The sequence below is a fragment of the Peromyscus eremicus genome, chromosome 16_21 (genome assembly GCF_949786415.1).
Source record: "Peromyscus eremicus chromosome 16_21, PerEre_H2_v1, whole genome shotgun sequence".
Lineage (NCBI taxonomy): Eukaryota > Metazoa > Chordata > Mammalia > Rodentia > Cricetidae > Peromyscus > Peromyscus eremicus.
The window spans coordinates 5,709,087-5,722,765 of NC_081432.1; the positions used below are offsets into that span (position 1 = coordinate 5,709,087).

Here is a 13,679-nt window from a genome sequence, read left to right on the forward strand (position 1 = left end):
ATTTGCTGGGTGGTGGTGGCGCCCACTTTTAATCACAGCACTCAGGAAGCAGAGGCAAGCAGATCTCTGTGAGTTCGAGACCAGCCTAGTCTACAGAGTTTAGTTCTAGGACAGCCAGGGCTACACAGAGAAAACCTGTCTCAAAAAAAAAGAAAGAAGAAAAAAAAAAAAGAAAAAGAAACTCATTTTACTTTTGTTCTCTCTCAGGGATTTCCTTTTGGAAGACATGGATCTTGCTGCTAATGAGATCAGCATCTATGACAAGCTTTCAGAGACTGTTGATTTGGTGAGACAGACAGGCCATCAGTGTGGAATGTCAGAAAAAGCGATCGAAAAATTTATCAGACAGCTACTGGAGAAGAATGAACCTCAAAGGGGACCACCCCAGTACCCTCTCCTCTTAGCCCTGTATAAGGTAAGGTGTTGCTTGGAGAACCTCCCTCAGGTGCTTCAGCTCCCTCCAGTTACTATGATTGCTTGCCATACTGAACGGGGTTTTTCTAGCATAAACAGCATTGTTCTTGCTGTCTGTCACTAGGAAATGTGATTGTGTGGTCGACCGGCATTAAGTGAAATCCGTGTGTGTGTGTGTGTGTGTGTGTGTGTGTGTGTGTGTGTGTAGTGGCACAACCCCTGGTTGTGGGATGGAAGCTTGGGGAGCCTTACAGGGCTCATAGAGCTCAAGCTTTAAATGCCTTTGGAGGTGCAAGCAAATGACTCTTTTATGAAAGTGGGCTAGTTCTAGGTACCCTGGAAATAGCACCAGGGGCCTGTTTTTCTCCTCAGCGTTGTGGAACTTTCTTGTTGGGGCAGTTCTTAATGTCACTCTTGTCTTTCCTTCTAGGTCCTCCTAACTCTGGGATTAATCTTGTTCACTGCCTACTTTGTAATTCAACCTTTTAGCTCGTTAGCACCTGAGCCAGTGCTTTCCGGAGCTCACACCTGGCGCTCACTCATCCATCACATTCGCCTGATGTCCTTGCCCATTACCAAGAAGTATATGCCAGAGAATAAGGGCGTTCCCCTGCAAGGTGGAGAGGAAGACAAACCCTTCCCAGGTAGAAGGCTGCTTCCTGCTCAGGAGATGGGTGTTCTCTTTGCTTGTTTTGTTTGAGATGGTCTCATACTGCTGACCCTGTCCTGGAACTTGATTTGTGTCTCAGGCTGCCCTCAGCCCCAACAGTGCTGGGATTATGGGCGTGAGCCACTCTGCCCAGCCTGAGATCCGCTTTTCTTGATGATGTTTGATGGAAAGGGATTTGTTGGAATCTTCCCAGTATTGTCTTCCTTCATTCAGCCCTTGCTAAGACGGGGATGAGCTGTGTTTTCCATATTTTGCAGACAGGAAAAGTGAGGCTCAGGAAAGTTAAACTTGCCAGAGAAACATGTCTGCTGGAGCCAAATTCAAATCCTCTACCATTAGGACATGGTGTTAGGATGGACAGTCACAGAAGGGCCGACCCTCCTCTCTTGCGGGCCTCCTCCCCTGGGATCTCTGCCTTTGGTAGGCACCTCTTACCAGGTCCTCACTGCTGTCACCCTAATGGGCCGGCATTTGTCACTCCCACTCTGCTTACATTAATACAGTGTGTCGGGAGACACTTTAGCAATGATGCAGCAGAGGAACTCCAGTCTTGTAGACTGCAGAGGAGCCTCCTTTGAAAAAAGTATAGTATGGGATCACTTCAGACCCACATTTTGAGAAAGAACAGAAGGATATTTCTCAGGGAAGTTTGGGGGAATGAGTCCTGTCTTCTCTTTCTCCTCCTCCATGCTGGAGATTAAGCCCAGGGCTTGAACAGTCTAGGCTAGAACCTTCCACTGAGCTAGACTCCCAACCCCCCTTAAAATTTTGAAAAAAATATTACTTATTAGTATTGTGTACATCATGTATGTATGTGTGCCGTAGCACTCACAATTGTATTTATTAGTATTGTGTGCATCGTGTGTGTGTGTGTGTGTGTGTGTGTGTGTGTGTGTGTGTGAGAGCACAGGCACATGTGTGCCGTAGCACTCACAATTGTGGAGGACAGGGGACAACTCTCAGGAGTCGGTTCTCTCCTTTTGACTAAGGATTGAACTTGGTGTCAGGCTTGCCTGGTAAGCACTTGTACCCACTGATCCACCTGGCCAACCTGCCCAAGCCCTGTTTGTTTGTTTGTGGGGGTTGAGACAGGGTTTCTCTGGGTAACCGCCCAGGCTGTCCTGGAACTCACAGAAATTCGCCTGTCTCTGCCTCTAAAGTGCTGGGATTAAAGGGGTGTGCCCCCCCAGCTTTTTGTTTGTTTGCTTGTTTGTTTGTTTGTTTGTTTTTTGTGGTATTAATCTCATTTGTCCATATTTTTTAAAACTTTCTTCAGAAACCTTTAGAATCCAGGATAGGTTTTAGAAAATGTTTTGGGGAAAAAAACTTTACTGGTTTAAGCTGATTTTATAAAATCATAATGTCATTCCTTAAAGCCTGACTTTTTTCGTCATAAAAATCGCCTCTTAGATCGGTTGCCTTTGAATGCTATCTGTGTACATTTGAAGAAGTTATGAAAAGATTTCCCAAATTATCTGGGAAATCAGAGGAAGGGAACCTTGTATGATAAGAACTCTGCGCCATGATTTCTTGTTTGTGGGAGTTTATTTTTAAACTGACTGGAAACACCATGTTTATTTATTGCCATACAGTTGAATACCGATTTCCAGTACCACAGTGAACAATTCTGTTTGAATATTTATGCACAACTTACACAAACTGACATTTTCTCTCACAGATTTCTGACATATAAGAATTTGGATGTTTCTGAAAACATTCACATTAAAGATAATCGTGGCTGCCTGCACAAGATGCAGCCAGCATCATTCCATCATAATGAGGAGGGGCTCGTGAGACCACCCACCCTGAGGAACTGTGGCACTTAATTGTTGCTGGTGGGGAAGTATTTTCTTCAGTGGGGTACCACTGGTGTCCGTGCTCCAGGAAATGACACTCCACGCATGCTCATCAGACAACCGGATTAAAGTCAGTGAACAGTGTTAAGTCAGAACACACGTTTACACGGTGAAGGCCTGAGCTGGCCTCATGTGGGGAAGCTGGATCTCCAGCTAGCTACAAGTAGAACTTTCTGCATTCTGCACCTTCTGAGGAAGGATGTGGTATCATCGAGGGTTAGGGAACAAGCGGTGCTTTCGCTGAGCTGCTCCAGCCTGCCTTCCTCTCTTACTTGCAAACACACTCACCGTGGTGAGAGCTCTGCCAGGCTCCTGCTGGGTGCTGGGCATTGGATGTGCACTCCATGTTCAAATTTCTGTCTCACAGACTCACACAGTGTCTGTGCCTGCCTCAGAACGAGGAGTGGGCTGTGCTGGGGACTGGCTAGCTTGCCTGAGGCTGGAGAGAAAGGGGTTGCTTCTGAGAGCCCATGAGGACAGGGGCTCTGTAGAGTGCAGCTCTCCTGAAGTAAAGCTGGTGGCAGAATGGCGCTGTGTCCATTCCCACTGTGAAAATGGCTCTGGGCACGCTGCCTCCGATGTAGAGCGCTTGAAAAGGCCACCTTCATCGACAGGCTTCAGTCCAGCACATGCTCTGGCTGCGGGCAGGGGCTCTATGCAACAGGAACTTGCCAGAGTCTGATTAAATGTTGAGCACACACCCCTGAGAACAAGGGTCTGGGGCTCCGCAGGTCTTCTGAGCACATGCCTAGAATAAGTCTGGCATGGGGAGCCATGATGAGTGCATCACGGGCTGTTCTTGTCAACATTCTTCTGAGGTTTCTGTCACTCCGCTCCTCTTTTGATGGTCTTCCCCAGGTGAAGATCCTTAAAAGTCAGGCACCCTCCTCCATGTATGCCCTGTGCTGTTGGCAGTGAGCACTGAGCCCGGAGACAGGCCCACAGGCTCTGCCCGCAGAGCCAGAGCTCTGTGCCCACGTTTTCCTCACTGCCTTTTTACCCAGAAAGGGCTTTAGTCCTGCTTTCTGTCAGGCTAGTAATATGTGTAAAAGGCCTTCCCTACTGAGAACTCTAGGCTGTGCCATGGCTTTAGTTCTGCTTTCTGCCAGGCTAGTACTATGTGTAAAAGGCCTTCCCTACTGAGAACTCTAGGCTGTGCCATGGCTGTCTACATGGAGCCAGCCTGAGTCAGTTTTCTTTGTCAACAACTGGGCCTGCTGAGAGAGAGCAGGTCAGCCCAGCCACTCCTCTGCAGAGTGCCGCCTGTGAGACAAGGTGGGAGGGAAGCACTTCAAGGCTGTGTTTGGTCTGAGACACTGATTTGGACATTTCAAACAGTGGGATGATCCAGAGCCTAGGGAGAGCTCGGAATACAGGTCATGAGCTTTATTGAGCACATTTCAGGTAAAAAATCCGAGTAGGAGAAGTCATGATGAAGACATCCTAAGGGTGGGCACATGCCATCTTTATTTTGAGGTTGGGTACTCTGTAGAAAGTAGGTGAGCTGAGGTCTGACTGTCCCTGAGAGGTGGCTCCAAGGTGTCCCTTGTCAGTCACACTTGGTTTTGTTTCTTGAGATAACTAGTTGGTAGAGGAGGGCATCTGGAGTGAAGAGTCTGGAGTTAGGGAAAGAGGGGCAGTTGCTAAGTGCCTGCCTTCCCTTGTTGCTGCAGACCAAGTGGGTGGGAACCAGAGGCTGGGAAGAGACAGAGCAGCGTTTTAGGAGCTGAAGGAAGGTTCTGAGCCAGGGTGGCTTGGTGCCCTGGCTGCTGCTGCTGGCATTTTCCCACTGTTTCCTGTCACTGTTACAGAGGACACGTCATCAAAGCCTCTGTGTGGAGAGGTTGAGGGCCAGCTGGAGGCTGACCACATCTCCATGCTGTTGGGATGCTGTGGGGTGAGAAGCCTGCACCTCCATGCCCTGTCACCGCCATAATCACCACCAATCCATGGCTGACATTCCTCCTCAGTGATCTCAGGGCTCTGTAGGAAGCAAATGTAACTCTCCCTCATGATGTGGGCAAGCTGTGTTACCTGGCCCTTCCCCTTGTCACCCCCCTTGCTTTGCTGGCCACCAGTCTGGCATCTGCCCCTGCTCCTGTCAGGGGCCACTTGGGCCTACCTTAGCAGAGACTCAGGCTCAGTTGATAACCTTCCTTAAGTGTCCCTGATCTCCAAAGACACCTTCCCTGGGAGATACCTAATGAGTATAAACCCCATGAAGAGACCTAAGATTGTGTTTTTAAGGGAAGTACGCTGGGCTGGCAAACGGGCTCAGAGGGTGAAGATGCTCGCCTCGCCTCGCCTCGCCTCGCCTCGCCTCGCCTCGCCCTGCTGTCAACCTGAGTTTGATCCCAGAACCTACATGAAGGTAGAAGGAGAGAACTCACTCTGTCAAGTTGCCCTCCTGCCTCTGCATGCACTCTGTGGCAGGCATGCCCGCACATGTGTCATGCACACACACATAAACAATAATACAAAATAAATTCAGACTATTTTTATACATGATCTGAGCCAAAAGGCTGAGAAGCAATTAAAACATTTTTTTTCTTTTTCTTTTTTTGAGACAGGGACTCTCTGTGTATCTTTGGTTGACCTGAAATTCCTTGTGTAGACTAGGCTAGCCTTGAACTCAAGTCTACCAGCCTGTGCCTCCCAAGTGCTGGGATTAAAGGTGTGCACCATCACCACCTGGTTCCCTTCATGATACTCTTTTTTAGCTTAGTTTTTTGTTTGTTTGTTTGGTTGGTTGGTTTTTGAGACAGGGTTTTTTTGTGTAGTTTTGGTGTCTGTCCTGGAACTCACTCTGTCGACCAGGCTGGCCTTGAACTCACAGAGATGTGCCTGCCTCTGCTTCCCTAGTGCTGGGTTAAAGGCATGGGCCACCACTGCCCAGCATGATATTCTTACCTTAGCCTCCCAAGTGCTAGGATTACTACAGGCATGTACTTCCACACTTGGCCTAAAAAAACACTTTTTTTACACAAATATATGCGTATATTTGATCCTTCTTGGGTCATGTTTACATAAAAAACTTTATGTATATAGTACTGTTACCTAGACACACTATTAATTTCTTTTTTGATTGTTTGTTTGTTTGTTTGTTTTTGTTTTGTTTTATTTTACACTGTTAATTTCGAATGCTACCAAAACAAAGTGTGGCAGCTTGGGTGGCTCAAAACCACAGAGCTTGGGATCGAGGACTCTGAGATGAAGTATCAGGAGGACTGTGCTCTGTCCACAGCCCTGACTTGGGATCGAGGACTCTGAGACGAAGTATCAGGAGGACTGTGCTCTGTCCACAGCCCTGACTTGGGATCGAGGACTCTGAGATGACGTATCGGGAGGACTGTGCTCCGTCCACAGCCCTGACTTGAGATCGAGGACTCTGAGATGAAATATTGGGAGGACTGTGCTCTGTCCACAGCCCTGACTTGGGATCGAGGACTCTGAGATGAAATATTGGGAGGACTGTGCTCTGTCCACAGCCCTGACTTGGGATCGAGGACTCTGAGATGAAATATTGGGAGGACTGTGCCCCGTCCACAGCCCTGTAGTCCTTCCAGCTGCTGCTGCTGCTGGGAGCAGCTTTGCCTTTCCTTGCTTGTGCTCTGCTCACTGGCTGCCTCCATCGTCACATGTTGTCTTTCCTCTGGTTTTCTGTGCCCTCCTCCTGTACGGACATCGATCAGACTGGACTCAAGGCCCACTCTACATCAATGTGACCCCATCGTAACTATCTTTGCAAAGATACAGTTTCCAAGTCCAGGACAGGAATGGGGGTGCTGTTCAACCCCTTCAATACTTTTGAAGGGCTTTATGTTTTGTACCATCCTATAATTTAGCTAGTTTCCACATTTTGTTTTGCCACTACAATGTGGGGTGTTCGTATACACGTATCTTTATATCATGTACTATTATTCCTGTACTGTATAATCTTGGAGCCAGACATAACTATAATCCCAGCACTTGGGAGGCAGAAGCAGAAGTATCACAGTTAAAGGCCATGGCCAGTCTGGGCTACATGGTAAGATATTCTTTTTTTTTAAGTATTGGTCATTTACTTACTTGTTTTTTGTGTGCGTGTGGGTGCCACAGTGCACAGGTGAAGATCAGTGAACAGCTCTCCGGAGCCAGTTCTCTCCTACCATGGCGTTCATGGCGTTGAGGAGTGAGCTCACATTCTATTAAGCTTGTGCCAAAACCACTTTTAACCCAAGCCATCCCACCAGCCTGGTAAGACATTGTCTTTAAAACACAAGGGTGGTGGTGGTGGTGGGGCTGGAGAGATGTCTCAGTGGTTAAGAGCACTCATTGCTCTTCCAGAGGACCCAGGGTCAGTCCCCAGCACCCACATGGCAGCTCACACCTGTCTGTTACTCCAGTTCCAGAGGACCTGGCACCCATGGAAAAAACACCAATGCACATTTAAAAAAAAAAAAAAAAGACCAGGCATGGTGGTGGCGCATGTCTCTGTGAGATTAAGGCCAACCTGGTCTATACAGCAAGTTCCAGGCCAGCCAGAGCCACATAGTACAACCTTGTCTTCAAAAGTGTGAGGGAGAGTAGTGTGGCACACACCTTTAATCTCAATACTCCGGAGGCAGGTCAGGTGGATCTCTTGAGTTCGAGACCGGCCTGATCTACATAATAAGCTTCAGGACAGCCAAGGCTACATAGAAGGATCTTATCTCAAAACAAAGAAGAATAAAACAAAAAACAAGTGCTATAGAGATGGTTCATTGGTTAAGAGCACTTGCTGCTCTTTCAGAGGATCCAGGTTCAATTCCCAGCACCTACATAGGGCGGCTCACAACCTCTCTAACTTTAGTTCCAGGGGATCTGACACCCTTTTCTGGCCCCTTCAGACACCAGTTATACAGACAGAGTTCCAGGACAGTGAAACCCTGTCTCGGGGGAAAAAAGGGAAAAAAAAAAAAAAAAGAAAGAAAGAAAGATAGAAATTATTCCAGAAGGGGAGAAAAATGTCCAACTTGGCAGCCCCCTATGGCCATGTAAACAGGTGGCCCTGGAGGGCCCTGAAGGGGAGAGGCCCCTCACAGGAAAGGTGTATCATCAACCTAAGAGCCCTGGAAGTGGAGGTCTCTCCCAGGGAAAGCCAGGTTCTCTGTGTGGTGGGTGATGCAGGGGACAGGGAGTGCCCAGTGCAGTCCCTCCTGGTGAGGACCCTGAACCCACTTCTGCCTTCGAGAGAACTCTGTGTGCTGCCTGTCTGTCTCAGAGGACTTCTGTGGGGAGTGGTTTTGTTTTTTGTTTTGTTTTGTTGTTGTTTTTAGATAGGTTTTCTCTGTGTAGCTTAAGCTATCCTGGAATACACTGACTCAAACAGTTTGCCATGTGCATGTATTGGTTTAAGAAGCTGACTGTGACTCCGCCACCTTTGGTTCTAGGATCTCTCAGAACCGTCTTGTGAAACATTTTGGAAACATGCTCTTAGAGAACATAGAATTGGAAGTAAACAGGAAATAATGCAATAGGCTAGGAGTGAGAAAAAAGAGGTGGTGGATACAGGACCCTCTGAGAGAAGCCAGGGAGTGGTGCCAGGCAGCTGGCTGGCACTTAACGCTTGGGTCTGGGACTCCCATTCTGACCACATTGTGAGCCCTGGAGCTGGAAGCAGCAATTGGTAGTAGCACATCCCTTCTGAGTTGAGGTGGAGCGCTGTCTTATGGGCAGAGGCAACCCACTGTCCACCAAAAATAGCCAGAGAAGTCTCCATCCCTTCTGCCTTAGAGTGACCCTCACCTCACTCTTCCTTCCCAGAGTCATCCTGGCCTCCACGGGGGTGCATAAGAACGAGGGTCTAGGACCACACCAGGGTGTGGGCATGCATCAGGAGCCTCCTGGTGTGGGAGTACCTGTGTACTGCCCACCCTGGGCTGGAGACGTTCAGACATGCCAGGTCCAGGGTTGAGACAGAAGAACTGTGTAACTGAATGCTTGTTGCAACTGTTATGCTCTGCTGAGTGATTTGATTGAGGACATGCATGTACGTGTTAAAAGATTCTTTCCACAAAGTATAGGAAAGCATGCAGAGTTTAGTGCCTCTCCTTCCCAGAACCCTGTCCTCCAGACCTGCTGGTGGAGGTCTCCAGAGGGAACTGGTACTCCCTGTCTGCTTTTGTTCTGGGCTGCTGGGCTCCCCGCTGTCCCTCTGCACCCGTCTGCCCTCTCTTTCCTCTCGCAGACTTGGACCCCTGGTCATCAAGTGACTGTGAGCAGAACGAGTCGGAGCCCATCCCTGCCAACTGCACTGGCTGTGCGCAGATGTTACCCCTCAAAGTAACGCTCCCAGAGGACACGCCGAAGACTTTTGAGAGACTCCGTCCTCTGGTGATCAAGGTAGGCAAGAAGCCAGGTTTTCCTGTGAACAGCCTGCCCATAAAAGGTAGGATCAAGCCCTGCAAAGCTGTGGTGACTCACTGTGGTCTTCTGTGTCTTTCTGTGTCACCAAGACAGGACAGCCTCTGTTGTCTTCAGAGATTCAGCATTTCTCATGCCAGTACCCTGAAGCCACAGAGGGCTTCACTGAGGGGTTTCTCACCAAGTGGTGGCGCTGCTTTCCTGAGAGGTGGTTCCCGTTTTCTTACCCATGGTGAGTCTGAAAGGTGCTTAGCTTGCGTGTGAGGAAGGGGCAGGGCAGGTGTCAAAGCAGTGAGAGTACCATAGATCTGAGCAGCACGTCTTCAAGTCAGCCTGCCGTGCAGTGCAGGGAGGAAGAGAACAGGGTCTCTGCCTGTCAGTCTGCTGCCATGCAGAAGCTCATGCATTAGCTACTTTCCTGTTGCTGTGATAGAACACTGTGACCAGTGTGTGTTTGGGCCTGTTTTTCCAGAGGAATAAGAGTCCGTCACCTGTCCCCAGCAGACAGTCTTTAAGCTCAGAGTGACACGTCAGGCAAGGCCAGCTTCCTAAGCCTCCCCGAACAGTGCCGATACCTGAGGCTAGGAGGGACGTTCTCATTCAGTCAGGAACCGATTGCAGCTGCTTAACATTGGCTCTAAGGAGAGGGTCAGGAGGTTGAGGGCTGAAGAGAAAGCTTAGCAGATAGAAGAGCTGCATCCACAGCCACGGCGCAAAGCGGGAATTCTCAGCCACTTTTAGGATTAGAAGATTAGATTCAGCCAGGTTACGCTGGTTGCCAAGCTCACTCACGATGGAAACCTGTTTGCTTTCCAGTTCCTTCTTGTGTCCTACAGAAAACATGGGCCATTCCGTAAGGCTAAGGCTCCCTCTGGCAAGAAAGAAGAGCCAGCTTCCGTGGAGAACTGGTTCAAAGGAAAATTAAAATTGCACTTTAGGGTTTTGTTGGATAACTTCTTTCTAAAATACTTTTTACATCTAAAAATGTTTATTACATTCATTCGTTTATTGTGTGCCTGTGTGTGAGTGCTCATGCTATCATGTATGTGTGGGAGGTCAGAGGCCAGCTTGTAGAAGGCAGTTCTCACCGTCCATCATCCGGGTCCTGGGATGGAGCTAAGGTGACAGGCCTGGCAGCGGATAGATGCCTGTGCCGCCTGAGTCAGCACACCAGCCCCTGCGCTGGACAGTTCTCAGTGCCTCTGCCGTCCGTTTCTAGTCTTTATTACGTGATTTAGATGTGAGAGAGAAGGGGGGATACTTGAGTGCCATAGCATGTACATAGAGGTCAGAGGACAATGTTCAACAGTCATTTCTCTCCTTCTACCATGTGGCTTCCAGGACCCACACTCAAAAAGACACCAAACATGGCAGCGGGTGCCTTCATGCACTGAGCCATCTCTTTTAGACTTGTTTTTATTATTTTATATTGTGTGTATGGGAGGGGGTATACCTGTGAGTACAAGTGCCCTCCGAGGCCAGACGAATCAGATCCTCTAGACCTGGAGTTCCAGGTGCTTGTGAGCCACTCTGCATGAGCTCTGAGAACCGAACTCAGGTCCTCTGAAAGAAGAGAATAAGCTCGTAACCTGTGAGCCCTCTCTAGGCCCTCCTCAGTTGTGGGGTCAGAGGACAGCTCTCAGAAGTTGATTCTCCCCGCCACTTGATGAGCTCCAGAGGTCAAGCTCAGGTTGCCCGCTGAGCCATCTCCCCAGCCCCCGCCTTTCTTTAAGTTCCTTAACAGGCTGCTCGGGCTGCCCACTGTCCCCACTCTGCCACAAAGGAAAGTCATGCTTTTTGTCCCATTCTCCTTCCCCTGCCTCTAGCCTGCTGTTACTCCAGCTCCTTTTCCAAAGTGGAATTAGAGGATTCTCATTTTCTGTATAGCTTCAGCTGGAACTTAACATTCCACCCATACACATAACTACCTAGAGGGCGTTTCTTGGTGAGCATGTGTGGTACAGTTCATCAGTTCTGCGTGACTGTCATCATGGATCTAATACCTAAGACATGATCCTGCTGGGTAAGATGACAAATGCCAGTAATCCCAGCACTGGACTGTGGAGGCAGGAGGATCAGATAAAGGTTATTATCCTCAGCTACAATAGGAATAGGAAGCCAGCTGGGATCCATGGGACTCTGTCCCCAAAAGACCAAACAGGGTCTGAGGAGACAGCAGTTAGGAGTGCTTGCTGCTCCAGAGGACCTGGCTTTGATTCCCAGCACCACAGCATATAACTTCCTGTAACTGGCTCTGGAGGTTAGCTCCCTCTCTGGCCTCTGTGGGGGGCATCCACATACATGTGGCATACTTACACAGACACATATATTTTATTTACTTATTGAGATAGTAAATTCACTTCCTATTCTCTTTGTAGTTCTGTTCACTGTGCAGACCAGGCTGACCTCAAACTCACAGAGATCCACCTTCCTCTGCCTCCTGAGTGCTGGGATTAAAGGTGTGTGCTACCATGCCCAACTACAGACATAAAAAATTAAAAAAGAAATGTTAAAAAAAAAAAAAGACAAAACAAAAAGTATAGTCCAGCTCTTTCCCATCTGCACCTGCTGCCATTGGCCACCCCGCTCTGTCCCTTCTGCAGATGGGCCGGCTAACCTAGCTGCTGACTTGTTTCTGTTTTACACTTTTTCAGGAGGAGACCTCTGAACAGATCACAAATCTTACGGGAGCTTTTTCCTGTTTTTACCCAACTTCCATTTCCAAAAGATGCTTCCTTAAAGAAGTGCTTCCTGGTCCACCCGGAACCCGTGGTGGGCAGCAAGGTAAGGGTGTTGGCAGGATCTGGCTCGCTCTTTCCCCCTGTGGGATATGGGTTGAGCGATGGAGGCCTTCTCTGCATGTGGACTCAGAGAGTGAGTTGACGGTGGTCCCTACTGCGGGCATCTGGCACATTCCCAGAAATCTTGCCTGCAGATCTGTGTCCTGCTGCTTTTCCTCTTTAAAGGAGTGGGAAGTTGATCTGACATTCCTACCTCAAATCAGAGCGTAGACAGGCTGTAGATGAATAGTGTGTCACTATAGTCCCAGCCTTTTCTTTTTGTAAATAGAGAAATGGAACCTGAGAGAGAAACCTTTAACCCAACTTTAGGAGAACTTTGAAAACCCATCCACCACTAAGAGAGTCACGACAGAGACTAGGAAAGGCCAACACTTGAGGGCCTGGGACATTTGAATGGTGTTTGTCCCACCTCTTCCTTCCCATTGGTCAGGGCCAGTGGCTGGGGAGAAGCCCTTCTGTGTTTGGGTCTGTCCACTTTGGTCTGAATTGCTCTTTTGTTGAGTCCCTTCTTGAGGAAGGTTTCAGAATTGTGATTGATTTGAATAATGAGTTTCCCACCTGTGGCCTTCAACCAGCTCTGGTTTGTGTCTGCAGCCTCCTGATGCTCCTTGCAACTTGTTGAGCTGTCATGAAGGACTTTCAGCACTGCCTGCCGCTGAGTGGCTGTGGGCTGTGTGGAGAAGGGAGGGTTGCCCTGAAGGGAAGACCTGCAGTGTAGGGAGGGGCCACGCTCTCACTGCAGACGTCACTGGGTTGGCCGCTCTGTCCAGCTAGAACTCAGGGCCCCAGTAGGATTTCATTTTCATAATTATGATAGAATTTGGGCGAGGGACTTTATCTCAGTTTTCCCACTTGAACACTGAAGTGAAGTTCAGTTTGCTGAACACAAAGGAGTCCAGCCAGAAGAGTAAATACAGCCATTCAAATGGTTATCAAAGTCATCTTGTGGGGTGTTCTGAGAAGGGAGTGGTCCCAAAGGCTAGGATCCTGAGAGCCTGGTTTCTTAGAGCATGTGTATCCCCACCCTGGCCCAAGCTTTCCTTCTGCCCAGCCTCACTACTCCACCCTGCTGTCCTCCTCCTGGTCCCTAGGCCCTGGTAAAGCCAAGGCCCAGTGTCCCAGGTCAGTCTTGGGATAGAGAAGAAGTAGGGTCTGGTCACTACGCAGCCCTACTTCTCCTATTCCTCAGTGTTGCCTAGAGCTGGCCCTCAGTCATCCATTCCATCCTGGGCATGAAGGGGCACAGCCTGAGCTCCGAGTCTGTGAGTGAGGGCTGCACCTGCCTGGTGGTGGTCTCATGTCGTCTTCAGGACTGCAGATGGCAGAGCATCCGCCAGTGTTGGCACTTGTTCCCTGCAAGCCAGCTCAAGAGAAGAGGCCTCCTCCTGTGCCCCTGGTTGCCAGTAAAATGGCTCTGCATGGCCTTGGAGACATTCCTGGGCTGTCACTGAGGGAGGATGTTGCCCAGTAAGTCATGCAGTTCCTCTTGAGAAGAACCCATAGGTGCCTGGAGAGAGGCTCAGTGGTTATGAACACTCTGCTCTTGCAAAAGAT

General features: G+C 49.0%; 1 protein-coding gene across 8 annotated transcripts in view; it reads left to right on the forward strand.

Annotated features, from left to right (window-relative positions):
* Positions 1-13,679, forward strand: part of C16_21H6orf89 (chromosome 16_21 C6orf89 homolog) — a 32,553-nt gene that overhangs the window by 15,050 nt on the left and 3,824 nt on the right. For all 8 annotated transcript variants that reach the window (XM_059281708.1, XM_059281710.1, XM_059281709.1 and 5 more), the window contains 5 exons: positions 208-415; positions 845-1,058; positions 9,149-9,303; positions 9,417-9,556; positions 11,979-12,108. In XM_059281708.1, coding sequence (XP_059137691.1) covers positions 227-415; positions 845-1,058; positions 9,149-9,303; positions 9,417-9,556; positions 11,979-12,108 — 828 coding nt within the window. In that variant the 5' untranslated portion in view covers positions 208-226. The remainder of the gene's footprint in view (positions 1-207; positions 416-844; positions 1,059-9,148; positions 9,304-9,416; positions 9,557-11,978; positions 12,109-13,679) is intronic.